At 38.2% G+C, this 27,948-nt stretch overlaps 3 protein-coding genes and 1 long non-coding RNA gene across 4 annotated transcripts; 3 read left to right on the forward strand and 1 right to left on the reverse strand.

The window, feature by feature from the left end:
* The first annotated feature begins 11,542 nt into the window (after positions 1-11,542).
* On the forward strand, positions 11,543-14,649 carry LOC143883943 (indole-3-acetic acid-amido synthetase GH3.6-like). The gene is made up of 3 exons (XM_077387269.1): positions 11,543-11,981; positions 12,324-13,252; positions 13,817-14,649. The coding sequence occupies exons 1-3, from the start codon at positions 11,680-11,682 to the stop codon at positions 14,398-14,400; spliced, it is 1,815 nt and encodes a 604-aa protein (XP_077243384.1). The 5' UTR covers positions 11,543-11,679; the 3' UTR covers positions 14,401-14,649.
* A 769-nt stretch (positions 14,650-15,418) lies between these two features.
* On the reverse strand, positions 15,419-16,383 carry LOC143882546 (uncharacterized). The gene is made up of 2 exons (XR_013252261.1): positions 16,247-16,383; positions 15,419-15,888 (listed from the first exon to the last, which is right to left on the reverse strand). It is a non-coding gene; the product is annotated as an uncharacterized LOC143882546 (long non-coding RNA).
* A 3,168-nt stretch (positions 16,384-19,551) lies between these two features.
* Positions 19,552-19,911, forward strand: LOC143882430 (putative F-box/LRR-repeat protein At3g42770). The gene has a single exon (XM_077385922.1). It carries the CDS (start codon positions 19,552-19,554, stop codon positions 19,909-19,911), a length of 360 nt encoding a protein of 119 aa, XP_077242037.1.
* A 13-nt stretch (positions 19,912-19,924) lies between these two features.
* Positions 19,925-26,605, forward strand: LOC143883944 (F-box/LRR-repeat protein At5g38396-like). The gene is made up of 3 exons (XM_077387270.1): positions 19,925-20,493; positions 25,948-26,121; positions 26,215-26,605. The coding sequence occupies exons 1-3, from the start codon at positions 20,083-20,085 to the stop codon at positions 26,491-26,493; spliced, it is 864 nt and encodes a 287-aa protein (XP_077243385.1). The 5' UTR covers positions 19,925-20,082; the 3' UTR covers positions 26,494-26,605.
* Positions 26,606-27,948: the final 1,343 nt, after the last annotated feature.

Below are 27,948 nucleotides of genomic sequence, written 5' to 3' on the forward strand. Positions count from 1 at the left end.
CACAGGTTTTCTGAACCAGCGACATGAACTGATGGGCCGAAAGGTCCCTCGTGTGACTTTCCCTTCCAAGGATTGCTTAAGAACTCCTTAAATGCAAATTCCTAAAGCCTTTGGTGTTTGATTAGGGAAACCAAACATCCATCTTACACTTACGGTATGCTTGGTTCCCTTTTTTTGAGAAAAATAGTAGGGAATGTAATTCTACTAATTCGCTGAAAGGTGTTTGGTAGGAAATTTATCAAAATTGGGGGGTTTGACCGCCGGGGATGTTGGGCGCTTGTCGGTGACGTGGAACCCTCAAAATTCGCAGGATGAATTTCTCTGAATCGAAGAAAAAATGGGAGAAATTCTCAGGCATATTCTTTTTTCCCATAATTGTCATAACTTGTAAATTTTCAATGTAGTTTTTCAGTAATTGTCATATGTTATTACAATCTATTGGTATTTTTTTCGTAATTTTCCTACTTTGCTTCCATTTTTCTGTAATTTTTCATTTAAAACTTAGTACTTCTGCTATTTTATTAATTTTTTTCGTAATGATTAGTATTTTTGCTAGCAACCTTTGCACCATGTGCCAATCTTTGCACAAATGATGGGCCACAAGCCGATAAGTGGCCTCGGAGAAGGTGGCTAGAAAATTCCTATACAAAAAAAAAGGAAAATGTTATCGGCACTACTTGTTTTTTTATAAGGGCACTCCTTACTTTATTAAAAGTACGGTATGGCCCACACCATAGGATGATCCAAACCGTCCATTAGATGGGCCATAGCCTAAATAGGTTATGCCCCAAAAATCATTTCCATAGGTTGATCCTAACACTCCAATCTGAATGCTAGAGGGTTGATCCTAACCCTCTATAGATCGGAGGGTTAGAATCAACATATTGAAATAATTTTGGGGCATAACTTATTTAGGCTATGGCTCATCTAATGGAAGGTTTGGATCTTCCTATGGTGCGGGCCATACCGTACTTTAAATACAGTGAGGAGTGCCCTCATCCAAAAACAGTTGTATTGATAACGTTTCCTTAAAAAAAATCTTAAAAAATACGATAAAAAACCTCCTTCACATCTCCTAACGCAACCAAACAACGTCCGGGAGATTTGCTTTCAATCTTCCTGTTGACTGATTTCCTTTTGATTTGCTTCTAATCTTCCTTTGACTTCTTCTTCTCTAAATCCTCCCAACATCTACGAGCATCCAAACAGAGCATTAGTCTTTTCTCCCGTCATGTCAAAGTCGTCAACTTTTGATTAAACTTAACCCCCCTCACTGAAAAACACTTTGTCCTAATGCGTCTATGGGAGCCCACTTGGAATTTATGATTGTCAGAAGATTAATTGATTTGAGTCTTTCCCTGGCACACAAAAGTTTTAAATTAATGACCCTGTACGTCACCCATCTTAGCATTACTCTCCCAAGCACTTAATCAAATCCGATGTACAAGTTACTTTTCTCACTTTAGACCCGCTCACCCGCACATGACCCTGTATGTCACCCATCTTAGCATTACTCCCAACTCCCAAGCACTTTAATCAAATCCTATGTACAAGTTACTTTTCTCACTTTAGACCGAGCAATTGAAACTCCAGTTAACTAAACAAGATCTAGCCATGTAATAATAAATTCTAAAGTTATTTTTTATGGGTTAGGATCATCCTATGGAGAAGAGCTTCTTGACACGCTCTATCTACATCAGGACCCAACAAATGAATGGTTTGGATTCACCCAAATAATGTGGGCCCCACTATATTTTTAGGTTGCACGTGCATGCACAACCATCTGCCATATAAATTCTCTATTTTGATTTACGAAATTCTAAGAGATCTGCTTCATTTGATTTGTTTTGGAAAAGATAACTATTTGAGTTTAGTTGACAAAATTCTATTAATATCAATAAGAAAGTTTGTAGAGTTAAAGCATGTAGTGAATTTTTTAGGGTAAAGAAAACCCTAAAAAACATTTTATTTTCAAATTTATTTTCAAAAACTTTGGAAACTTTCTTGACAGCTAGAGAAACAAACACATAACAGCTATAACCATATAGCGCATGTTGAAGTATCAATGATTAAATTACACCATATCTAACCGCTTAAGCTTTTGGAGTAAGTGGTTGTTTCGCATGGTATAAGAGCTATTGCCCCACGATAGAACTTGGGTTCAAATCCAACAACTCATTGATATTGAAAATCCACGTGTAGGGCCAAACCAATAGAGGGGCCACATGCGAGGGAGAGTTTTGGAGTATAAATGATTAAATAACACCATCTCTAACAGCTTAAGCTTTTGGACTCATTGATTGTTTCATATCGCATATGACACCCAAGTAGTTTCTCCTCTCTCCACAAAAGTAACTTTTGCGACTGGTCTGTTGCATTTCAAACTAGCCACCTCGTGAATGAAGACAACAGTTTTTGTCTCCATTCATGAGGTGGCTGGTCTGACATGCGACAGACCAGCCGTGAAATGCCTTTTGCGATGGACGCTAGCAATTCCCAAAATTTAAAAACATAAGCTGAAACGCTGCAAAATGCCTATATGAGTGAGTCAATACCAATGTTCTTCCAATTTTTCCATTCTAGTCTATTTACTAGCATCATTGCCTACAGTCTTCCCAACAACGAAGCAAACCCTAAATTATCTGATTGTCCAACTATTGTCGGTGCAATAACCATAAAAGCTCCGGCACTTCAATAATTCTGGATTCTTCTATGAGGCTATGAACAGTTTCTCTAACGTAAGGGCACTCGGCCTACAGTGTTCAAACTGTAAGTAGATAAAGACACTGTACCGGCCAACACCTATAATCAACCCTTATAGAAGAAAAGGAGATGAAACCCATAAATTCCCCATCCCTCTCAATTTCAATAGGCTTAAGATCACTATCTTTTCTTTCCTGTTTTTTGATGGGTAAACAAAATCATTCCTATCCATGAAAGTGAACGACATAAAAAGGTGTAGAATGACAAAATTGCACGTTCAGAGGCCAGGGTCACAAGACACCATATTATCTAGAGGAACCCAAAGACAAGGACTCCTCGATCTCCATAGGAGATGAGATTTGTGACAGACAGCAGTTGAGACTCCTCTCTCAAATCCCTGTAGAAATCGATTGCTTAGAAACTTTGCCATTGTGGATCTGTGGATAATCTGATTTTAGCTTAAAAGAAGGACCTTTCACATAGGGATGTCGGCATACCGTGTCTCTTTTTATTCAAGTGGAGAACATGAGTGATAACATCTATGAAGACTGAGTGTTAGCCTTTGATAGCTACTCTCATAAAGCATGCATGGCCATGCTTGGAAAACAGTACGAGTAAAGTACCACCTTTTCAAATGCTTACATTAAGCATGTCACATGTGCACGTGATTGATAGCGAGGGCCACAGGGAATTCATCTGGACCCACGCGCACCTGGGTGCCCGCACACGCGCAGGCATGTGGTTATGTTTTTTGTTGGATTTTACTGAGAATATTAGGGCCCATTTGGATGCAGGTTTGGATGCAGAGGAGATTTTGATTTTGAATTCTCACATTTGCAGCGCTTTTTGCGTTGACATTTGGATTCCGATTAAATCTTTGAATTTCCAATTCAGCGAACGACAGTGAAAAAAATCAGATTTCCAAATAAGCTGTGGAAATGAGGTATTGGAAATCCACAGGTCTCGCAGTTTCCTTCACCCTCTTGGCTCCTCAACCTCTCCCCTGCAACATGAATTACCCCCTTCCTTCTCTGTCTCCCTCAACATGAGCCGGCAAATCTATTCATTTTGTACTGAAAACTCATATCCAAATACAAAATCTGAGGCATCCAAACAGGCCCTTATAGCAAATGAAATTTCCATCCCTTCAGCATTTCATCCACTATTTGTTTTCCTTTTCCTAAAAATGACTTTATTTTACGAAAGAAAAAGAAAAAACAAAGTAGAAATGCAGTAACTTTTGGGAAAAGAACCACAAAAGATAGGTTACTGATATTTGCACCACTATGTTTTGATAATGAGACAAACCCACCTTGTCCTTCTCTCTTTAATTGGCTGTTGAGAGCATTTAATTTGGGAGTCGTAATAGCTTTTGACCTTGGTTAAATAATAAAAGACAAGGTGATCTTGTCTCATTAACAAAAACATTGCGAGGGGTCCTGTTGTGCTAACGAGAGCAACCATTATGGGACGTATAACCAAGGGGCAACAAATGTTTTATAGCCACGTGTCTACTTTGTTGGTCATTAAGGCAACCGGTACACGTGCCAGAATTACATTTGTCATCCCAAGGTAGTGTTTGATTTTTGCGTCCGGCCATGTTTGGATTTCAGTAATATTCTGGAAAAAGTTTAGAAAATAAAAACTTTTTCAATTTCAATTTTTCTTCCTTTTCTAATGTTTGAATTGGGCTGGGTTTAAGCTCAACAATGTAATAAACATTTTTTTCATGAATAATAAAGAGCTTTTCACGATCACCTAAGCTTTCCAAAGTCTAAAAACTAGCCTAGTAGCCTGGCCGGTACTATCAATATGACTTGTTTAGTGAAGTAGCTTATACTAAACATATATTAGTGAAGCAGCAACCATGGTTTGAAATTTCGAAATTTCGGATTTCGGTCAAAACCGACACCGAAATCCTAAATGGCCGAAACCTACAAAATTTCGGTAAATTCGGAGAAATTTTGGACAAAATATTAATATTTTATTCCTTTACAAAATTTCAACCGAAATTTAGGCCCAGAAAACCGACATTTCGCCCCTCTTTACCGAATTTCGTCCGAAATTTCTGGATTTCGGCTGAAATATCGGTTTCGGCTAGGTCCGAAATTTATGCTGAAACCGAAATTTCAAACCATGGTTATACATGACTACTTTACATTGATTTGGTTGTTAAACAGCTATTTAAATGATCATCAACATGGAGAGCTAATTAAACGTTGTCAAAACTGTTAAACAAATCATCAACATGCAGTATGGAAGATCTTGCTCTAATAGTATTAACATTTACTTCAGAAGGTACGAGGCAATGGAGACATGAAATTGGGGACCATCAAAGCCTATGATAAATGATCTATTAAAGTTTTCAATTTGTACTAGACCCCATATAGCCCATGTGACATGGCATTGATTGTTGCAACACCACCTGTCACTGTAGTAGATGAACCACTTGTATATCTATATTTCAGTGTACCATACTCAGACATGTGTGTACCATACTCGACATCCCGCTATTGCGGAGGCACCGCAAGCGGAGTTACCTAACTTCAGCAGTCATGAAAACTTTTCCTTGGAATTCTATTTTTTCAACTTCTTCTAACCCCCCCTTTTAAGCTAAAAAAATTATTTTGGGTGAAATTTTTTGAGGTCCTTTACTGGCTAGAAAGGTCTTGGTTGAAATATTTTTTTTTACCTAAGAAGAAGCACGAGCACACCGTGGAAAAATCATTTTCTAATTATTGTTTGCTAGGAAAAAGCTGGGACCAAATATCAGTTCAAATAGTGCAAAATGAAGTGCCAATCTAATATTGGAATTGATTAAAAGGAACAACTACCTAGGATCTATTCATATAATAAGGAAAACAGTATTACTTTACCTTTTATCGAAATTTTCATCTGAAACAGAAACGTCCACATTTCAGAGACGATCGAAACTTAAATTAAAATTTAAAATCTTGCTCTTAAGCATGATTTGAAATTTTGACCGAAATCCAAATCCGGTCAACCCGAAATGGTATGAAATTTCGTTTTGCCTCGAAATTTTGTTCCGAAATTTAACCGAATTTTCAAAATCTCGATTGAAATTTCATTTCCCCCCAAAATCCCGTTCCGTAATTTAAGGAATATCCCAAAAAATATATGGATTTTATCCCTTATTTAATATTATCATGAAATTTCGGCCAAAATTACTGAAATTTTGACCAAGTTAAAGTATATTTTAAATTGATTTTTATGGATTTCGCAGATTTTGGCTGAAATCCGACTAAGTCAATGAACGACTATTTTTCTCGTATAGAATTTTGACCAAAATTTTGATAATTTCGGCTGAAATTTCGTGATAATATTAAATAATTATTAATATTATTTAATATGATCCTAGCCCTCCAATCGATATAGGCTGATCCTAGCCTCCAATCAATAGAGGTTTCCATAATTGTTGTTCCTCTTCAGTAATTATTAATATTAGTTAATATGATCCTAGCCCTCCAATCGATATAGGTTGATTGTAGCCCTCCAATCAATAGATATTTTCATAATTGTTGTTCCTCTTGAGGTACTTGGAATCCGTCAATATTTTGCAAGTGTCCTGCGTGAATAATATAAAGTAGTTGTTTCGTCATTATCATATGTCTTTGCCTCTTCCTAATGAAAGTCGTTAATATCATAACTTATTATTAAAGTGAATAGGCATAATACAGCTGGGATATAGATGGGATTTTTGGCAAAGGATGGAAGAACTTAACCCACGATTCCGTCTTGATATATATAGTAGTTAGATTAGATTTTCTGGAAAAAATTTCACGGTTGCCCAACTTGGCATGCATTTATAATTTATACGCTTACTTGGTAATAAATGTATGAGTGTGTGGTGGGTTGGTGAGGTGGGGCTGGGATTTGATAACGAAAGAACAAAAGTGCTCTGTGAGATTTGAAAGGGCTCTTACTCGTCACATTAATTAACAAGCTCTTAAATGAAACCCATCTAGACGGCAGAGAGCACGCGCAAATAAAGAAAAGGTTTCAAGACACAAGGACAGAGGAGGAGTTTTGGATTGATGTAATAAAATGGGTTTAAGGGTGATGAACATGAAACAAGTTGGGATTATGGGAGACAGAGGAGATGCGCAGGAATTTGAGGCTTGAGGGAGAATTACTTTATTTTTTTCTTAAGCCTTGGAATCTCAAATTCCAACAGAGAGTACTCTCATGGGTCAAAGGGAAGCGATTTACACTCTTCTCAATGTGTCTCCTCTCTTCCTCACAAAACTAGGCATATTCTCATGTAGACATTCCAACCCCACAAACCAAGACACAAGGGGAGAGATAGAGAGCGCACCAAGCACAAGGCACCCAACTTGGGTTGGTTGCACCCTTTCACACACACTTCTCTCCCGACCTCGATCGACGAATCTGGACCATCGGTTGGTTGCTCCATGCGATGCTTCTTAATCTGGGTTTGACTCGTCAAATCCTCCTGTTATTTATTTAACAATTATGGTGGTGAGAAATCGAATGACTTTGCGAAACGTGGTATCATAAAAAATAAAATAAATAAATAAAAAGGGAAAAATACACTTAGACCCCCTGTGGTTTCTGACACATTCAACTTAACTCCTAATGTTTAAAAAGTTACAAGTAGACTCCTTGTGGTTTCAATTTGTATAAGGTAGGCCCTCTCAGTTGACGGTTCGTCCACAGATTGAAGGGTTAGGTTGATCCTATGTAGCTGAATTTTTGGGCACATTCTATCTATGTCAGGGCCTATCAAATGAATGCTTTGGATCATCCAAACAATGTAGGCCCACTATGTTTTTGGTAATGTTTGGATTCGGGTACGGAGTTTGGAGGGGTGTATGGGGTCTTCATTAGCATTGATAGTATTTCAAAAGAGGGGGCCTACCTTATACAAATTGAAACCACAGGGTCTACTTGTAACTTTTTAAACATTAGGGGTTAAGGTGAATGTGTCAGAAACCACAGGGGTCGAAGTGTATTTTTCCAAAAAAAAAATGAATGGGACCACAGCACCTGTCAACGGGAGGTGGAGTGGTTTTTGCCTGAAAGAGGACCATGTGATGACGTGAAAGTGACATCATCTTGGGGCTTCTCTCCCCAACACCCCCTCCTCTTAAATTCCGAATTTCGAGCGCTTTCGGTGAAGTGGGCCCCGGTCTGATCACGGATGACGTGGCGATCCTTTACCGATTATTTTTTCTCTTTTGATATTAATTAATTTTCCCATATGAAAAAAACATCTTTTTGGATTGTTAATGACAATGTATGGTAATCTTGAGAAGGACCTCACTCTTGAATTTACTAATGCTAGTCAAAATGGAGAATTTATATGATGGGTGGCTGTGAAAACATGTGAAGTCTAAAAAAAGGTATGTACGGCCCACTTTTTTTGATGATCCAAACCGTTCATCTGCTTGGGCACAACTTAAATAGGCTGTGCCTAAAAAATTATTTCCATAGGATGATCCTAACCCTCCGATCAGTAGAAGATTTAATAAATGATTCTTGAAAATCTCCATATTCATATCAGTTCAGATCGGAGGGTTAGGATCATCCTATGGAAATGATTTTTGGGGCACAACTTATTTACTTTGTGCCCAAACAGATGAACGGTTTGGATCATAAACAAAAGTGGGCCATACCTACTTTTTTAGACTTCACGTGTTTTCACGACCACCCATCATATAAATTCTCATCAAAATGAATCTTATTCACCTTCACAACTGAGTCTTATTGCCCTCAAGGCCTCAATGTTAATGATGAAGACATCAGATTAAATTAAATGTCTCCCAGCCATTGATTCTGTTCACTCTTTCGAGGATCGTACATTCCTGTAGCATGTTGGCGTATTGATCAAGAACATAGTCTAGAAATAATGTAATCAGGGGCATTTATATGTTTTTAAAAGAAGCTTTGACTTCCCATAATTTGAGAATAATATTAAATCAAAATAATCATGTCTCCAATTAAGATGTATTTCAGGCTTTAAAACCATGTGTCTATGAGTATATGCAAATAACTTTTAAAGGTCTCCGAGGAGGCCATGAACTTTTTATTTGCAAATTACAACATTTAGAGGTATGCAAAGAGGCCTGTAGATTGCAAGTTTACACACTATAGCTAGCACCCAGTCTGACTGTCGCTCTACGATCTCTTGCAATGAGGGTGAGCCTGAAAATCACGCCAATTGTTATAATTATTTTCTAGAACAGAAGAAAGATCATGTGTGTCATATGTCTATTAAGCTAAAATTCAACACACACACACACACTATCAAGAGTCCACTCGCCTTGGGTGTCAAACACTAGACTTGCACAAGTCAGTTGGCGTAGGGAACGGGAACCCACTTCCTAACACCCTACCTCAGGTGACAATCACGCCAGCAAAAGTTATTATGTGACACTACCACGCGTGGCACTAGCATTTAATTCTCCTTCAAAATGTCATCTATCATTTCTTATATCTTCCCGACATGCTTACAACACTGGTCGGTCCTCTCCCGGCTAAAAACTTAAAAGTATGATATATTAATATAAAAGCAAGGTTAGTTTCATCGTTTAATTTCATTTTAATTTGCATGTCGAGGAAGGAAAATTTCTTGCTATCATCTGCACTTCCTTTGTTTATTTATGTACGCAAAAGATGACGTTCATATGATTCTTTAGTGTCAATGTATCATCGAGATAGCTACCTAAATATTCATTGCACAAGTGTATAAAAGATTTATGCACTATGGGTTTCTTTCAAAACGATGCTTATGGGAATATTTCTTGCTTGTAAATGTGGTAGTCTCTAAGTTTGAAAAAGTAGTCTGGTGAATGGTGATGCACTCCACAACAATTATGTACATTTGTCTATAGATATATGATCAACCCATCATACTATAAGGGAAAGGTTCATTAGTTTCTTATAAAGTACGCATACATTGGAGAAATATCAGTAAAAAAGTTTGCAACAATGACCTAAAGAACTAAAGCTCTAAACTATTAAATACTTAACCTCAAAGTTCAATAGATTGAAAAACCCAGTGGTGGCCTGCTGATCGAAAACCTTACATTTATAGGATCATCAAAATTTTCATTTACTTCCTTCTATTCTATGAGATTTTATACATTTGCGTGCACATGAAGTCCAATATTTTTCAAAAGCTTAGTGAGGCCAACTTCGTAGGATGATCCAAATGGTTCATTTATTGGGCCTCAACGTAAATAGGTCACGAAAATCATCTCCGTAGAATGATCCTAATTAACACTTTGATCTTTAGAGGTAGAGGTGCTGCATATTATAGAAACCTCTAAAGATCCGTGGGATTAATTAGGATCATTCTATGGAGATGATTTTCCTTGTGGTCCAACAAATGAATGGTTTAGATCATCCTATGAAGTGGGCCCCACTTTAATTTTTGACAAAATTACTGGCTTCACTATCACACACCATAATAAACTATCAATGTCAGGGCCCCACTCTTTTTTCTTTAGCTTAAGGAAGTTCTTAATTCACCGAGCTTTTGCCTAGGAATCGGATTCCTCCCTACAATAGAAAACACTGCGTGCAAACAAAGACTTCCCATTTTTACACGTGTCAACACACTAAGTTAGGCAGATAGAGAAACCGAGTAAGATGCTCAAACAAGAAACCCTAATTTTCTTGATAAAAACCGCGTCAGATATCTCATCCATTTCCCACAGATTCAAGAGAAAATAGCCGTCAGGCCCTAGAGAGAGAGAGAGATCCTACAGAGAGAGAGAGAGAGAGAGAGAGAGAGCTACGGCAAACAGTCTTGCCCATCTCCATGCTTCAGCAAAGAAAATTTTCTAAAGCAAAACGGGGACCAAATACAGAAAATTAGACACTGGAAATATCAGTTCCCAAGACAAGATAATATATGCTTCATTGCTGTCTTTGGTGCATTTATTTATGACGATGGTATTAAATGGCTACTGGTATTGGCAGTTTGGCACTACCATGTGTTAATAATTACACACACTCAGCTTGTCTTTTCTTTTTTAATTTGGTTTTGACTTTTGAGAGCTTCTTGGAAGTAATGAAAGACAAAATGATTTAGTGCAATTTTCGTAACATGGTAGTGCCAATATCAGTAGCCTATTTAATTCATATCTCTGTTTTCCAATCAGAGAGTGAGAAATTGCCGAGAAAGAGAATCCGATTTTCCATGTCTTTGGATTCTCTTTGACTTTTTTACGAGGAACGAGAAAAGAAAAAAAAATTCTAACATGGTAGCATGGTTTTAAATTTCGACCGACACGGAAACCACACAAAACCTAAATGGTCATTTATTTCAGCCGAAATTTCGGAATTTGGGTCGAAATTCAGGTTTTTCCGAAATTTGACACAAACAATCTGTTTTTTTAATATTTCACTGAAATTTCGGCCGAAATTTAATAATGAATAACATTTTTTTTTTTTTCGTTTTGTACCAGATTTCGACAGGTCGAAATTTCAAGGTCTGAAACCGGTACCGAAACCGAAATTTTAAACCTTGCATGGTAGTGCCAATAGCATGTACGTACAGCGGGTATTCCGGAGATTGCCGGTGTAAATAAACCTTTTTACTTCCTTGCTTGCGGCCCTTGAACTTCTGGATTGGTGGATTCTTTATGTTTTCCGGTTTTCCTTGTACGACAAGGAAAACATGTTAAAAAAAATGTTAGTTAAAGTATGAAAAGTCAATGGAAAAAGAGGAATAGAAAAGGGAGTAGGAAAATTGGGTTAAAACAAACGTATCCTTGTTTTTTGTTTAGAACTCTTAAGTGGAGTCCAGCCACCCACTTTCTCATTTCACTATATATATCTCACCTCCCCCTACACGGCAAGAAGCAGAAGGAAAAATCCCAAGCACTCTTCTTCCTTTCTTTTAACTTTGTTCTCTTAAATCTTTCATTTCATAACCTTCTTCTTCATCATCATCATCTGGGTTTATTTCTATCCAGTGTTTCAACCATGCCAGAGGCTCCAAAGAGCAGTGTTTGTGACAAGAACATGGAGGCACTACAATTCATTGAAGAAGTAACGACCAACGCCGATGAAGTCCAGAAACGAGTGCTGGAAGAAATCCTCTCCAATAGTTCCCATGTTGAGTACTTGCACCGCTATGGCTTGGAAGGTCTGACAGACCGCGAGAGCTACAAGAAGCTCTTGCCAGTAATCACTTACGAGGATTTGCAGCAAGATATTCATCGAATTGCTAATGGCGATACCTCCCCAATTCTTTGCGGACAGCCCATTTCGGAATTCCTCACCAGGTTAGTCTATGTGAAACAACCAATTTGTCTAAAAGCTTGAAGTGTTAAGAGTTGATGTTATTTAATCAGTGATGTACTTCAACACTTCCCCTCACGTGTAGCCCCTCTTTTGGGTTAGCCATGCACGTGGTTTTTTAATATTAAGGAGTTGTTTGGTTTTGAACCCAGGACCTGTAAAACAACCAATTACTCCAAAAAAAAAGGCTGTTAGAGTTGGTGTTATTAAATCATTGATATACTCCAACAGTCTCTTCACATTCTTTTAAATGACTACTTAATTATTGGAGTTTAATTAATTTTGTTTTTAAGATAATTCTCTGTTATGTTTTTTTTATGGTTTAGCTCTGGAACATCGGCGGGAGAGAGGAAGTTGATGCCGACGATTCAAGCAGAGCTAGGGAGGCGATCAATGCTCTATAGCCTTCTTATGCCTGTGATGAACCAATTCCACCCTGGTTTAGACAAAGGCAAAGGAATGTACTTCTTGTTCGTGAAATCAGAAGCTAAGACCCCAGGAGGATTATTAGCCCGTCCAGTTCTAACCAGCTATTACAAAAGCCAGCATTTCATGAACAGGCCTTATGATCCCTACAACGTCTATACAAGCCCAAATGAAACAATCCTCTGTCCGGATTTCTACCAAAGCATGTACTCTCAGGTACTTTGCGGGCTCTATCAAAACAACGAAGTTCTTCGAGTTGGGGCCGTTTTCGCTTCTGGTTTCATTCGAGCAATCCGATTCCTAGAGAAGAACTGGACCCATCTCTGTAACGATATTCGAACCGGAACTTTAGATCCTGAAATCACTGATCCTTCGGTAAGAGAAGCCGTCATGAAAATACTAAAACCCAATCCAAAACTTGCGGATTTTATCCAGAGCGAGTGTAGTAGGGATTCTTGGCAAGGGATCATAACTCGATTGTGGCCTAATACCAAATACGTAGATGTTATTGTGACTGGAACCATGTCTCAATACATTCCAACCCTAGATTATTATAGCAATGGCCTCCCTCTCGTATGCACAATGTACGCATCTTCCGAGTGTTATTTTGGCCTGAATCTTAACCCTCTCTGTAAGCCCAGTGAAGTTTCATACACCATCATTCCCACAATGGCCTATTTCGAGTTCTTGCCGGTGCAACGCAACAATGGAGTCTCAGATTCTATCTCCATACCCAAATCGCTCAACGAGAAGGAGCAGCTGGATTTGGTGGAACTCGTCGATGTTAAGCTCGGCCAGGAATACGAGCTCGTCGTCACAACATATGCTGGTAATGGTTCCTTAATTTCTATTAAATTCTGATTGTTGTACTAAAACTAGTCGAAGTCAACTTGAAACTTGCGTGAGAGTGTAGCCACTCGTTCGAGTTCGACTAGACCCACTTTCAATTTGATTCCAGTCAAGTTTTCTAGTTTTTTTAAACTATGATTAAGTATAAATGATTAAGAGTTTGGCTAGTGACATGGCACTCTATGAGGTGCAACGGAAACTCAATTTTACACATGTTTTGATAGTAAAATCTCAAAACATGTGTAAAACTCTCTAAGGATGTGTAAAATAATTGCAAAATTAAGTTACCAATCAACATCAACACCAACTCTAACAACTTAAGCTTTTGGAGTATTTGGTTGTTTCACATGAGCTATTGTGTCATGCAGGTCCTGGTCCACATGTACTGCCAACCCAAAAGAGGGGTACATGGGGGACCCATCTTAACAACTTAAGGATTTGGAGTAATTGGTTGTTTCACAAACTACATTTCCCAAACTGGATATAGAGGGTTTTCTTTTGTTTTTTGAGTTGTTATTTAACAATCCTTAATTTTATTTTATAGGACTGTACCGATATCGAGTTGGAGACATACTCCGAGTGGCCGGATTCAAGAACAATGCACCCCAATTCAACTTCGTATGTCGGAAGAATGTCGTTCTGAGCATTGATTCAGATAAGACCGATGAGGTCGAGCTGCAAAATGCGGTGCAAAATGCCGTTAACCATCTCGAGCCGTTTGACGCATCTCTTACCGAATACACAAGCTACGCGGACACCTCGAGCATCCCCGGCCACTATGTTCTCTACTGGGAGCTTCGTCTTGGTGCGACACAAGTCCCCTCTTCAGTTTTCGAAGACTGTTGCCTTACAATTGAAGAATCTCTCAACAGCGTTTATCGCCAAGGCCGTGTTTCAGATAACTCTATTGGTCCTCTAGAAATAAAGATAGTTGAAAATGGCACCTTTGATAAGCTCATGGATTATGCACTTAGCCGAGGTGCGTCCATAAATCAGTACAAAGCACCGCGCTGCGTCAAATTTGAACCCATTGTAGAGTTGCTCAACTCGAGAGTTCTTTCCAAATACTTTAGCCCCAAATGCCCCAAATGGGCCCCGGGGCATAAGCAATGGAACAGTGTGAATTGATCGAAGAGTGGATTGATATGCTTCTCTTGGCTAAAGTTCAATGGTTGTTTGAAGAAAGTGGACTTAGAGGAGATGTTTCTGTTATTATGATCACCTTAAGAGAAATAACCCTTTTAGGATGGCCTTTTTTCAGTTATTAAGTATGTGTTTAGAGTCAAATCAGCTGTGTACAAAACAGTTTCTGTTCAGGGAAGTGTTGTTTTTTGACTAGAAGATTCCAACTAATGAGTGTTTCTTTTTTCTTTCCCACACTTCTATTTCGTGCCAGAAATACTGCCCACCAAATTCTCATGGGCTATTCCTTAAACGGCAATAGAGACCAAGGCTTTGAACTCTCCTTTTTACTAGAAGAGCAAAACATTTTCTAAATAATAATAGGGAAATGATTTCCTTGCTCCAGTGTTTTGATAAACATGCGCTCCACTTGTTTGTCGTGTAGTATTTAAAGAGATATCACAGGATATTACGGTTCTCAAAAAGCACTTAAAACACTTTAAATACTACACGACAAACAAGTGAGCGAATGTTTATCAAAACATTGGAACGCTGAAATCATTTCCCTAATAATAATAAGGAAATTAAATGATATCAGCAGTCACCACAACCATATTTTGATATTTTCACAAACCATCTTATATAAATGGCAGAGAGAGAGAAAATCAACCACATTGATTTTTGATAAAGGCAAAAGTCAAAAAAAGAAGTTTGACCTGGATCAAAAATCAAGGGAGAAGGATTTTTCTCTCTACCCCCCGCCCTCGTCGTTTGACGGTCGGCCATAAAAACTCGTCAAAATGTTAATACACATTTCCCTCAAAGAAGCCAATGAAAGAAGAAAGACAGCTGGGTTTGTGCCAATATCAAAACATAGTTGTGCTGATAATAGTTGTGCAAATATCAAGACAACATAGTTGTGCTGATAATAGTTGTGCAAATATCAAGACATGATGATGATGATGATGATGATATCGTTTGAAATTTTTCCTTATTTGTAGATTAATTTATCATATTCATTCGATGCTAAAACAATGGTTAACACTAATTAATGAATGAAGGAAGTTAGACAAAAAAAAGTACAAGGGCAATGATATTTTGTTCACATTAAAAAAACAAACTGGAAATCACCTGCTTACCTATAAAACAGCATGTAAACGGGCCTAACCACGAAAAAGTTAACAAGAGAAACATTCGAAGAGAGGTTTACCTAATTAAAACTTAGTCAAATAAAAATCCCATACTAATCATCTCTAAAAAGTTTTTACTTACAATCGTTGTCTGAAAATCGCGAGATAGTCCGAGCTTTCAGAGACTCTGTATAGCCTGAAACCGCAAAGCAGTGCAGATCGAGTAAAGAGGAGACAGGATAGAGATAATCTGATCAGAAACTGTCCCTGAAAATGACCATATTCATCTGAAAACCCTTTCAGGATCATGTTGATGAAACCCTTCTTTCAAAGATAGCCAACCATTATAACCATACCCAAAAACCTGCAAAAGAGAGAGGAAGACAATTTTAATGTGAACCCACCAACCCTTGTTATTATCAGATCTGAGACAAAGACTGACTGTAGCAGAAGAAATCAGGCGTTGGAATACTATTCTTCTACGCGTATGTACGAATTCGTAGACAGTATAGTATCAACCTGATTTTCTTCCATTTTGCTTTTCATTTTCAAAAGGGTCTCACCTTTTTAGAGATTAAAAAACGAACGCTTTAGATCACCCAAATAAGTAGGCCCAGCTCTACTTTTTTTCTGCCCTTGTGCAAATAAATGCCCCCGCATACGTATAAAATCTGAAAAAAACGATATAATAAAGTGAACGAGTGCCATAATAAAAACCGGACATGTTCTAGAACGGCCCATAGGATTCATTTCCATAGACGAGTGGCAAAGTTTAACGGCCGGCTGCCAACCTGATCTCAACCCTCCTCTTTTATCCTAGCTTGAGATAAGCCGTGAAAAGCATAGGCAGAGTTTTAATAACATAACAGAGAACATGACATTGGATAAGATAAAATGGAAGAAAATGATCCAAGTAGACGAACCCAACTAGAGTAAGGATTAGAGTCAAGTAGATTCATTCCACCTTCCTCATGGCTTCATTCGGTTGCAAGTAAAAAAAAAAACCCATTGAATTTTTGTCATAATAAAGAGAGGAAATAAAGAAGGGGATAAGCATTTATTAGATAAGAGTGTTATTACGAGTGGAGATAGGGAAGAGAGAGAGAGAGCACAATTCCTTAGAAAATTACATGGAAAACTTCCAAGATAATGCTAATGTCATCGACCCAACTAGTTTGGGAAAAAGGCTATGTTGAGTTGAGTTCTAGAACGGCCTAATAGGCAAGAGCAGATGAAGACAAATCCACTTATTCCATTAAGCCCATGCCTTTCATGCAAAAAAGCGTCAGCGTAAGAACCGGGGATAAGGTGTGCGGGGGGGGGGGACCTTCCCTTCCCTTCCCTTGGGGGCCACGTGGCTCGAGGAGGAGCTGTTTACCTGACGTATGAGATTGGGCGTCCTTCCCATTGCGACTGGGCCTTCCAATTGAAGCACAGCAATCCACGTGGGTGTTGTTATTATCTTGTCCCCTTCCTTCTTATTTTAATATTTTTCCTTTTTTTATTATTATTCTTTAAGTTGACCTATTAAAAAATTAATATTTTATTATTTTAATTTCGTTTGGTTAAATCTTCCGCGCAGCCAAAGGCCACGGTTTGGCTTTGACTATACACTCGCTTGCGTTTGCTTGCTTGTACACACACCAAGACTTTTGTACATAAACAAATTTTAATTGCATTTTAGTTATAAAGTTCGGATTCGGTAATAATCGGATTGGCAAAATTTTCACAAAACATATTTGAGAATAGTCGAGAAAAGTACTCTTCGATAGTTTTGAATTTCTCTCGAAATTTAAAAATTAGAGGGTTGCTTGGAAACGGGATCCATTGTTGAAAAAAAGACATGGGATCCTCTATTGTGCCAGGTGCTCATTAAGACAAAATAATAGTGGTGCAGCTCGGGCTGGGCTCGGTCGTGTGGAGGCAAACCCGACCTGACCTGACTTGAGATCAACACCATCCAACCTGAGTTTTTAGGCATACAAAAAAATCTCCCTCCTAATATTCTCCCCATCTTCCATTCTCTTTCATTCTTATCTAATTCTCTTTGACTTATTTTTCTCCTATATTCCCAACCATCTACGAGCAACCAAACAGAACATTAGGAACTCCGTGAAAACTCCTTTGACTCACCAAAGTTATGAAAAATGGACAGCTTCACTCATCAACTTTCCAGCACCGACTCCCTTTTACCTTCATGTGTTCTTGTTCGAATCTTAGTTTTGAAACAAATACATATCCCATCTAATAAATGGAGAGGGATTTGAGTAAGTTAGAGCTAACCCAAGTGGAATGAGATTAAAAATGAAAATGCAAGTGAAGTGGATAAGCATTGAGTTGTCACGCTGGAGAAGGTGATGGAACTTTTGTGGTTAGGGAAACAGATTGTCCATCGTGCTTAGCAAATGGCAGCAAGGTGGGGTTTTTAGTGTTGACTTCGACCATACATGTCATAATCATATGAACTACTGATATTCCTTTGGTTTCTCTCAGCTTTTTCCACGTCTATCTACAATTCTTTTTTCATTGATCTTTAGGTTAAAGATAATCAAGAACTTTTGTATCTTTAGCAACTAGATTCCTTGTATTTGAACATCTCCATTGATAATTACAAGCACTCTCAGCTATCCTACTCCAGAAACCATATTGAGTCAGGTCAAGTTCGTTTTTTCTTTTTTCTTTTATCTTTTTTAAGATTTATAAAGTGGACCCTACTAGAGACAGTTCCTTGGATCAAGTGGGGTCGGATTATTTGATGCAGCTAACGGTTTTCACTTTGATCTTTGGAAGAAACGAAGGAGGTTGAAGAAGGGAGAAGTGGAGGACCATCAACTGTGGATGTGTTGGGTAAGCTTGGGTCAGGTCGGGTTTTGTTTTTTTATTCTTTAAATTAACCCGACCGAGATTGGGTTGGGTTTTTCAACCTAAATACCAACCCGAGATTGGGTCGGGTCTGGTTTCGTTATCTTGCAGATAACGGCCGTAAAGTAGTTTTTGACTCCTAACCGTAAAATAAACATCAATTCTAAAACCAAAATGTGTTCTCTTATGGGTGAAACAGAAGTTAAACAAATACAAGGGAATGCAAGCCACAAAGGCGCCTCGTGCCATTGCAACTTACTTAAGTAAAGGGCGCCCTTTAGCTTAGCATTCCTCAACAAATTTTTTTATTTTTTGGTACCATAGGGTATCCCTACGCCACTTTGTAGGGCGGGACTATTCCTCAACAAACTTTATGCTCATAACAAAGGGATTTGGTAGGGACCATCACTGAAGGCATTTTGCGGGCCGGCTGTTGCATGAGAGTGCAGCCACATAGACTCACTTTTCAACAGATTTTGTCTAATTCATCTAATTCTGAGGTGGCTGCTCTCTCATGCCACAACCGGCCCGCGAAATGCCTTCCGATGGTCCCTAGCAAATTCCTCGTAACAAACAGTAAAAACATTTTAGTCGTTGGTGTATTTAAAGAGCCCCAAATGAGTTACCACGACCCTGCTCGGTTTAGATTATGAGAAAGCTATTTCAGACCACATCCCCACATTCATAGTTGATTTAAACCTTTCATTTTTTGGGGCCCCTGAACAACCCCAAAACCAAGGCGATAGAATGATCCTAACACTTAGATCATAGGACAGACAGAGGTCTAGTGCCAAATGGGAAGAACGAGGGTGATGATAAATTCGCACCCCCGTGTAGGATAATTCGCACCCCTTGAACGTGAATTGATGTGGCAGAGTCAGACAGAGTTTAATACCTTCTCACTATCCTACAGGGGTCATCATTGCCCAAGATCAACTGCAAGATTGGGACAAGAAAAATGAAACCCATTTTAGGGCACCTTTTTCATCGTGATCAATGGTCTGTCATCTTCCGATGAGGTTAGATCCGATCGCAATAGACCGGATTTGAGATGGCAAACATTATCAATGGACAGGATCATCGTAATTATAGTTGTGGGGTCCATGACAAAACGATGATCTCCTTTCGAAATATACGTCTGAGAGGGTGGGTTTGATCGCAATCCATGGAAGAAGAAAAAGAGAAAACCAGCATTTGTAACCCTAACCCTAGCCGTGGAGATTTTAGCTTCAACGATTTACCAGAGCACCTTCTCATCCAAATCCTCTCCTTTCTCCCCATCAAAGACGCTATAAATACCAGTCTCCTCTCAAAAAGATGGAGATTTCTCTGGACTCCTACTCCCAATCTCGACTTCGATCACCGTCTCATAATCCCCCAAAACCCTTCCTTCTCAGAAAGCCGTAAACTCTTCGCAGATTTAGTGGACCGAACCCTAATCCGCTATGAAGGATCCGCAATCCAAAGACTCCGCATTTGTTTCGATTACGACAACCAACTCTACGAATCACACATCGATTCATGAATCCGTTTCGCGATCCGACGAAACGTTAAAGAGCTTGATTTCGACTTATCCGGAGATTATAGAGATAAGGAATTCCCTTATACTACTTTTCTTCTCAACGAAGCAGCTTTTAGTCGTGCTTCTGTTAGGGTTTTGAAGCTCTGTTTCGCAGGTCTTTATCCTGCAAAACGTATGAGATTCCACTTGATCTCGACTGTTCATTTGAAACGATACTTGATGTTAGATCATACTACACCGGATCTACTCAATTTTTATCCGCAGCTTGAGAATTTGGTTATCGACTCTGTTTTTGGTCCGATGACTCATCTCAAGATCTGCTCTGAGAAACTTAAGACGCTCTCGATCATGAATTACGAGCGTAAGAACGAGATTACCTCGGTTGAGATTCATGCTCCAAATCTTGTATCTTTTAGCTGTATATATTATGTTGCTGATGAGTATAATCTGAAGGATGTATCGTCTCTTGTTGAAGCTGTAATTCTTTTTCCTGATCAGTCAGATGAGTTTTTCCCCCATTGGAGTAAGATTATGAAGTTTGTTGGTTATGTCCGAAGTCTAAAGATGCAGAATTTTTCGAGGCGGGTATGTTTCTGTTTGGGTTCTTTCTTTGCTGCTTCATTAGTTTGAGTGTGATGCATTTCTCCCTTCTTTTTGTTTTTTCTAATCTACTGTAAGTAGAAAATAAATGCAATTGTGTACTGAAATGTAACTGAATGGATAGAGGTGTGTAATGTTAGGATTAAGAACATAAAATTCAAATGTTAGGATTAGGAACGTAAAATTCAAATGCATTATTTGATACCTCGTGTACAAACCTGGATCCGTTGGAGGTTACTTGTATTGAAAAGAAACTGAATGGGCAACTGAAATCCTATATTTTCTCAAAAGACTATGATAGAGAATCCAGAACTCTTGTCAAAATGCTTCTAGAGCAAGGCTGGAGTCCGACTTGATTAGTTTCCTCCATAATGATTCCTCTTGTCGCATTCCATGGCAATGGGACTTTCACTGTGAAGATCTTCTGGTTTCTTCCCATCCAGAGGAAACTAAATCATAGTGGGAACAAAATTTACTACAAACATCTCATCGTCTCAGCAAAGAAGAAAGCATTATACATAGTCTTAAAAAGTAGATATGGAATTAGCCCAATTTAAATTGTCATGTCCATTAGATATACCAAAGAAGGAAAAACTTTTCTGTTTGAACTATTGGTTTAAAACTCCCCCACGTCGTCATCGTGGACTCCCCTAAGTTGACTCCCTTTTACCTTGGCTGCGTTCCGTGTTTTGCCACCCTGTTCCGCGTGTTGCCTTACAAAGTTAATAGACTGCCCTAAGTTGACTCCCTTATACCGTGGCCGCTTTTCGTGTTTTGCCGCCACGTTCCCCGTGTTGCCCTACAAAATCAATAAAAACTCCTTTGCCTCTCCTGAATTATGATTGTGTCAACCGAGTACTTAGCTGCGTCATAGAATACTCGATCGTGTCGTGCTAAGTCGACTAGGATTTCCTTTGGCCGCGTTACGCGCCGCGTCCGTGTTTTCAAACAGTGGTTTGAACTAAGGAAGCATGAATCTTCCCCTGCATCGGGGACTCACGTTTCCCGGAACCCGGTTCCGAATCGGGAATCTTGACGCTTCCCCAAAAAGTGGGAATCACGCTTCTCCAAAATGGGAATCGCGCTTCCCCAAATTGAGAATCTCGCTTCCCCAACAACCGGAATCGCGCTTCCCCAAAATGGGAATGCGCTTCCCCGGCGCTTCATCCCGGCGTTTCCCCCGACTCTTTACGCCTCCTGCTTCCCACCATCCTAGGAGCCTTCGCTTCTCGCTTCCCTCTTCCCGCTCTGGCAACCTTGGTTTGAACCATATCATTGGATGAGTATAAGAAAGGCTGCTCTTATTAAAAGTTACATATAAGATGCATTGGGTATTTTGTTTCAAACTGGAATGTTACTTTCCTGACTTTGTTCTAATAGCAAGCCAAGAAAGAGCCAAACTTAATTCGGGGACGTCACTGGATGTGTTTGTAGTCCCCACAAGGGCCATAACCCCTAATTTCTTAGATTAAGGATTCTTAGGTTCCCTCATCCAAGTCCTCTAATTATGGAATGAAAGTATCTTCATAGTTCATACATACATTAAAGGGAAGAAATTCCCCTTCACCATGGGAAAAGGACTCATCCCAGCACACAAGAGCCCAAATGAGGCGACTATTGGAAAGCTCAAGAAAGCCCCATTGAGGGTGTGTGGGCATTGGACTCTAGAAAATGCATTGCGAAATGGGGCGAGGTATTGCCTTTTTTTTGGTACGTAAGCTGGGATTGAACCCCTACCTTTAGGTCTAAGAACAAAGCCTTGACCGTTGAGCTACAGTCTCAACCCCGGTATCGCCTTTATATCATTCCAAATGAAACTTATCAGCAATTGACAATTTTGAAATTCATATTGTGAAGGAAAGTAACTAAGGGGGATTTCTAGCTATTCCACCTTGTCTAGCCATATCTTTTCCACTCACCATGTGGATGGGTTATCCCATTTTCTCATATTTGGCTTTAAGGATGTCAAAACACCGTGCTAAATCTGGCAGATGGTATTTGGCAATTCCCTAACACTTCTTTCCAAGTAATATCATGATCATTTTGGAGTGGCATCCCTCTTCACATTATGGCCTCTCAAACCTTTCCATATTGCCTGCCACTACATATGATATATTAGAAATAGACATGCAATAACCAAGTCATGCAACGTTCCCAGTTTTAGAGGGAATATGTATATCTTATGCGAAAGTTTAATTGTCTATAACCAGTGAGGTTCACAATCTCTTGAATTCTATCATTGTGTACATTAATCTCACATGTTTTTGGTCGTTGATATGTTACTTTGTGACCGCTGTAGTGATAAACAAAGCAAGTGAGAACTCTTCCTGACATAGTTTCAAAATGTTATTGATGTGTTGGCTAGGAGAGATGATTGGAGTAATAGTTGTTAGATTTGGAGGGTGATGCGGGTGCATCCCAGCCATTCGAAGGCCGAGATCTTCAAATCAATGATCAGACTAATCAGGATACTCAGATCAACCATCGGATGACACAGATCGATGATCAAGCCCGAGATGATGCCGGATCATATTACCCGACCGCCGATCGCCCCGAGATCATCTAGATATCGGAGGACGCTACAATCAACGGTCCTTGTTCACAAAGGATCCGCAAATTAATTCATTTAATTTTATTTTTATTTGGAATTTTCTATTGGCGAAAATTAGTTTTATTTTTATTTGGAATTTCCTATTGGCAAAAATTAGCCCTTGTTTTAGTTGTGTTAGGAGTTATTTTGCTTAAAGTTTGGATTAGGAATTGTTCGTCCAAAGTTGGCTAATGTTTAGGAAAAGTTTGAGTTGCTCTAGGGGAGATATTTTTGGAATCTTAGAAGTTTTAGGATAGTTGTGTTTGGATGTCCAACAATGAGAAGAGCTTTTATCCTTCTTTGAGTAGGATTAGGAAAAGTCATGCAAACTCTTATAAATAGGCACCTTTGTAAAACGATTTCCATGATTGAATTAGATTGTGAATGAAAATAAGTTTGTTTTAGGAATTTATCATTTTTAGAAATTTAACTGACATCATCTCACATGTAGTATAGACCGTAGCTTTGATACCATGTTGTTTGTGTGTGTGTGTGTGTGTGTGTGAGAGAGAGAGAGAGAGAGAGAGAGAGAGAGAGAGAGAGAGAGAGAGAGAGAGAGAGAGAGGTCTATTAGGGTTTTCAAGGTGTGTTAAAATATATACATATGCTAACTTTGAGAGACAAAATTACCCACATACTCCCAACAAGTTTCAAGGGGAGTTTTGGGAGTTCGAATACAAAAATAAAGTATTCTATTGGTTCCCAGCATCAAAGCTTCAAATCTGTAAAGTAGAAAAAACTTCTGCTTTTGGCATTTGGGGAGCATGTATAGAGAAAAGAAGGGGAGAGGGGGAGGGGGATCAAAATTAAAGAAGAAGAGAGGGAAAATGATTTCACTTTTTCTAACTTATTTATTTTAATTGAGATTCATGTTCAGGGCATGTTCGGGAGCGCTTCTCATTCTTGCTAGAAGATTCATGCAATATCGGACTAATAAGAATGAGTGGAAGCGACTCCTAGTCGCTCCACAAAATCTCACCTACCTGTCGCCGAAAAAGTAGAAATAGGGGAAACGGACTCTGAGGGCCCTTGCTCCAGAATGTGCTTTTCCGGATTTTCATGCTTTTCTTGTTTCTGCGCCAACCATGGTTTTAAATTTCGATTTCGGTACCGGTTTTGGACCCCACCAAAATCGAAATTTCGACCGAAATTTCTGCCGAAATCCGGCGAAACAAGCAAAACACTATTTTATTCAATACAAAATTTCGGCCAAATTTCGGCAATTTGGGTCGAAATTTCAGTAAATATTAAATTAATTAATAAGAAACAGGTTTTTGGGTGAAATTTCGACTGAAATTCTGAAATTTCGGACGAAATAAAATACCATTTCGGGTTTATATGATTTCGGTCTCCACCGAAATCCGAAATTTCGGATTTCGATCGAAATTTAAAACCATGGTGCCAGAAAAACCGAGGGAAACCATTTTTATAATGGTTGTCGAACACACCCTTAGTGTCTAACATTTTTTACTGTATGAATGTTTACTGTCTAAAGTGAGAACTAAGAACTTAAGATATTACTCTCTGCTGGATATCATGGGTTGGATGTGATAGTTTATTCCAAAATTTGACTTTTTGAGTATTGTTTGACATACACTGGGATTGTATATTTCTTATGGATGCTATGAGATGAGAAGAGGTGTTGTACGGTTGTACCACATTTATCTAATTTCAACTCTTTCAGGCAATGCCAATGTATTTTTATTTAATTTTCTTAATATTCTAGTTTTTTTTTTCTTTCTTTCTTTTATTATACCTAAATAAAAATACCCAAAATAAAGTTAAAGTCTTTTCAAATTCCTTTTCCATCTTTTTCCTTATTTTGAATTCTTAGGCTCAGTTTTCATATTTCTTGAATTTGGTTTGCTAGTTTAAAATTATAATTATTCAACCAATTCATCGCATAAACCGTTCAATTTTAAAAAATTGGTTCCATGAAATTCCGTTCCAACTCCCACAAATTTTAACCAAGATTAACCTTTGATTAGCCATCTCTGCCTCCTCCTAGAATGACCTTTCTCATGAATCAACAGTTGTTAAGATTATGATGTCAACATTGCCCTGCAAGGTGCAGCGAAATAACTATGATGGATTTGGCAAAATACTTGATAACTGTGCATGTGTTTGGAAGTTTCTTTTGTTGATTCTCACTTATTTTGATGTGTCTGGGTAACTATATTTGCTCAGATATGGCATGTGCATCATGGATATGTTTGTGTATGATATTTAACTTATTCTGAAGTATATGACGCTTGTAATATGGATAGCACTTATTTCATAGGTATCTGGTTGTCATAGAAATTGACTTTAGTTTCTGCTACTAAATTTAAGTCAACTTTTTGCTTCCTATCTGGGTATCATAGAAATTGACTTCAGTTTCTGCTACTTAATCTAAGACTTTGCTTCCTATCTGGGTATCAAAGAAATTGACTTCAGTTTCTGCTACTTAATCTAAGACATCTTTTTGCTTCACTATCAATGTAAAAGCTGATACTCACAAGTCAAAAACAGAGCAGAAACACTAGACACGATACCAAAATCGCATTAGATTATCATGGATTTTGAATATTGCAATTTGTAACCTTCCAATCAAATGAATTTCTATAACATAACAACCTTGTTTTGTAAAATGAGAGGGATAAATGAGAAGAGACACACAAATATGAAAAACACGAACACTTGTTGAAGGACCATATCATGGTTATCTCAACATGTCCGGAATATTGATAGCATAATATTGATCATTGAATTTCTGACTAATCTAAGAAATGAGACTGAAATGTTTGCTATCTCATCCTTCCTAGCAATCAAATTGTCAATTTACATTATTATTATTTTTATGTGCAAAGCATTTGCAACAAAAGGGTGAATGCTCTGAAAAGATCCGCCCCTCTAAACTCTGCTCTTTGGAGTTGGTAACGAGGTTGAGTGAAATGGAGCTCCAACGTATAGCCAGAATACTCAGGTTTTCTCCAAATCTTGAAACCATGGTTCTACAAATGGTTTTCAAGGCAGACAACAGTGTAAGCATCAACTCTAATGAAATCTCTTACACTTACAGGCCATTCTGCTTACTCTTCTCTTTTACAACTGGTTCTCTGGTGTTTTTTTTCTAGGCTTCCCAGGAGAGCTACACAGAAGACCACCTAGAAAAGCTATTTAATGGCAGTCCACTGTGCCTCAAGAAATTGAAGATAACATCATTCATGGCTACTGATAATGAGTTAAATCTGGTAAACTATCTGCTCAAGTATGGGGTGACCCTGGAAAAGATTATCATCATTACTGAGAAAACAGATTTACCTTCTGTTCCACCTCAACATGTAGCAGAACGATTTCAAGAACTGAAGTCTTTTCCAAGATCCTCTCAAGATGCTGAAATGTTGTTATTTTAGAACTTTATCAGCTGTCAGATTTTTTTCCATTTTAGTCCTTTTGTTCTAATTTATCAAACTGATGACGGCAATGAGTAATTTCTCTTAGAATTGGGAATTTTTCATTCTTAAATTTCTCATGGCATGCATGATTGTGTTGTAACTTTTCAAGTAATTTGTCAGTCTTGGTTGAAGTTAGAGGCATCATTTAAGCCCACAAAATCTACTTTTGTTGGAAATGCAAGAAAAATTTCACCGAAATCTAGTCAGTTTTTGGCACGCCCCCTACAAAACAAGCATGCAATTTGTAATGCTGCAAGCTTGTTTGGGCATGTTTCTGGAATCTTTTGCTTATTTCAGTTGAAATATTTTGAAACATTCATTTTTCAGTGAAAACACAGTGGAGGATCACATGGGACCTCTCGTACACTCAAACCCATTTTTTGCCGTTTCCACAGTATTCTTTAAGCAGAAAACCATTCTTATGTTCGGATACACTTAAAAGTGATCAAGGGGAACTGTGGATTGTAGAGTGGGTTGATGAATGGAAGCTTTCATCAACAACTCATCTTAGAGTATGCGTGTTTGAGGTTTTTTTTTAAGCTCAATGAATGATATTTTCATAGATCCATATATTTGGCACTAGATCCATGAATCCTTTGAAGTAACTAATGGTTGATTAGTGATGAATTGCTAGTGTTTTAATATATATTTTTATTGACTTTTTTCTTTTCCTAATAATTTAAGAACAACATAGAGTCATGGATTGGGCATTAGATCCTTGCATAGTTACATCTATGACATAGAACATATTGATATATTATTTGTAGCAATTTTTATCTTCTGATTTCATTTTCTGTTTTTTTTTTTTTTTTGAACTGGTATTGATTTAATTTTCTGTTTTTCACACGTACGCGTACACACACACACACACGAAAGAACAGTGTACACTCTTCAATTTGACACTGAATGAATGCATCTATGACATTTTTTGGCCTATCATTAATAATATTTTATTAGTTTTTCGTTATTTTTTCCTTCTGACTCACTCTTTATAAACCACTTTTTTATCTTCAACTATCTCTTACTGATCAACTTTTAGGCATGTTTGGCAACCATGAATAGCAAAGGAGTAGAGACAGGATGAGAAATCCCTAAAAACAATGGAAAAAAGCACCCTACTTCAAATTGTTTTTATGCTTCAGTCAGTCCCACCCTCTCAAGTCTCTCCCTCCCTGCCAATCTCTCACAACTGGCCCCACTAATATTCCATGGAATATTTTTTTCATGGTTGTCAAACATGCCCTCAACCTTTACTTTTGTTTAGACTAATTGCAATGATTCAGATAACACCACAAATAAGGACTATGATTGAGCCATGATAGAAGAGGAGGTCATACATGGATATGATGAGAACTTTCTAAGGATCTTACTTAGCGGGTTTTGGACTATTTTTAGTTTCCAAGCTTCATCCTA

This window comes from Tasmannia lanceolata, unplaced genomic scaffold (assembly GCF_043159265.1).
Source record: "Tasmannia lanceolata isolate RefF3 unplaced genomic scaffold, GAP_Taslan_0.1 ptg000008l, whole genome shotgun sequence".
In the NCBI taxonomy this organism is placed as follows: Eukaryota; Viridiplantae; Streptophyta; class Magnoliopsida; order Canellales; family Winteraceae; genus Tasmannia; species Tasmannia lanceolata.

Bases quoted from the DNA above. Each gene is read 5' to 3' on its own strand.
- LOC143883943 (XM_077387269.1), top strand. From the start codon at position 11,680: ATGCCAGAGGCTCCAAAGAGCAGTGTTTGTGACAAGAACATGGAGGCA. The intron at 11,982-12,323 runs GTTAGTCTATGT...TTTATGGTTTAG, and splicing joins ATTTCGGAATTCCTCACCAG to CTCTGGAACATCGGCGGGAG. The intron at 13,253-13,816 runs GTAATGGTTCCT...TTTATTTTATAG, and splicing joins CGTCGTCACAACATATGCTG to GACTGTACCGATATCGAGTT.
- LOC143882430 (XM_077385922.1), top strand. From the start codon at position 19,552: ATGGAAGAAGAAAAAGAGAAAACCAGCATTTGTAACCCTAACCCTAGC.
- LOC143883944 (XM_077387270.1), top strand. From the start codon at position 20,083: ATGAGATTCCACTTGATCTCGACTGTTCATTTGAAACGATACTTGATG. The intron at 20,494-25,947 runs GTATGTTTCTGT...TTATGTGCAAAG, and splicing joins TGCAGAATTTTTCGAGGCGG to CATTTGCAACAAAAGGGTGA. The intron at 26,122-26,214 runs GTAAGCATCAAC...TTTTTTTTCTAG, and splicing joins TTTTCAAGGCAGACAACAGT to GCTTCCCAGGAGAGCTACAC.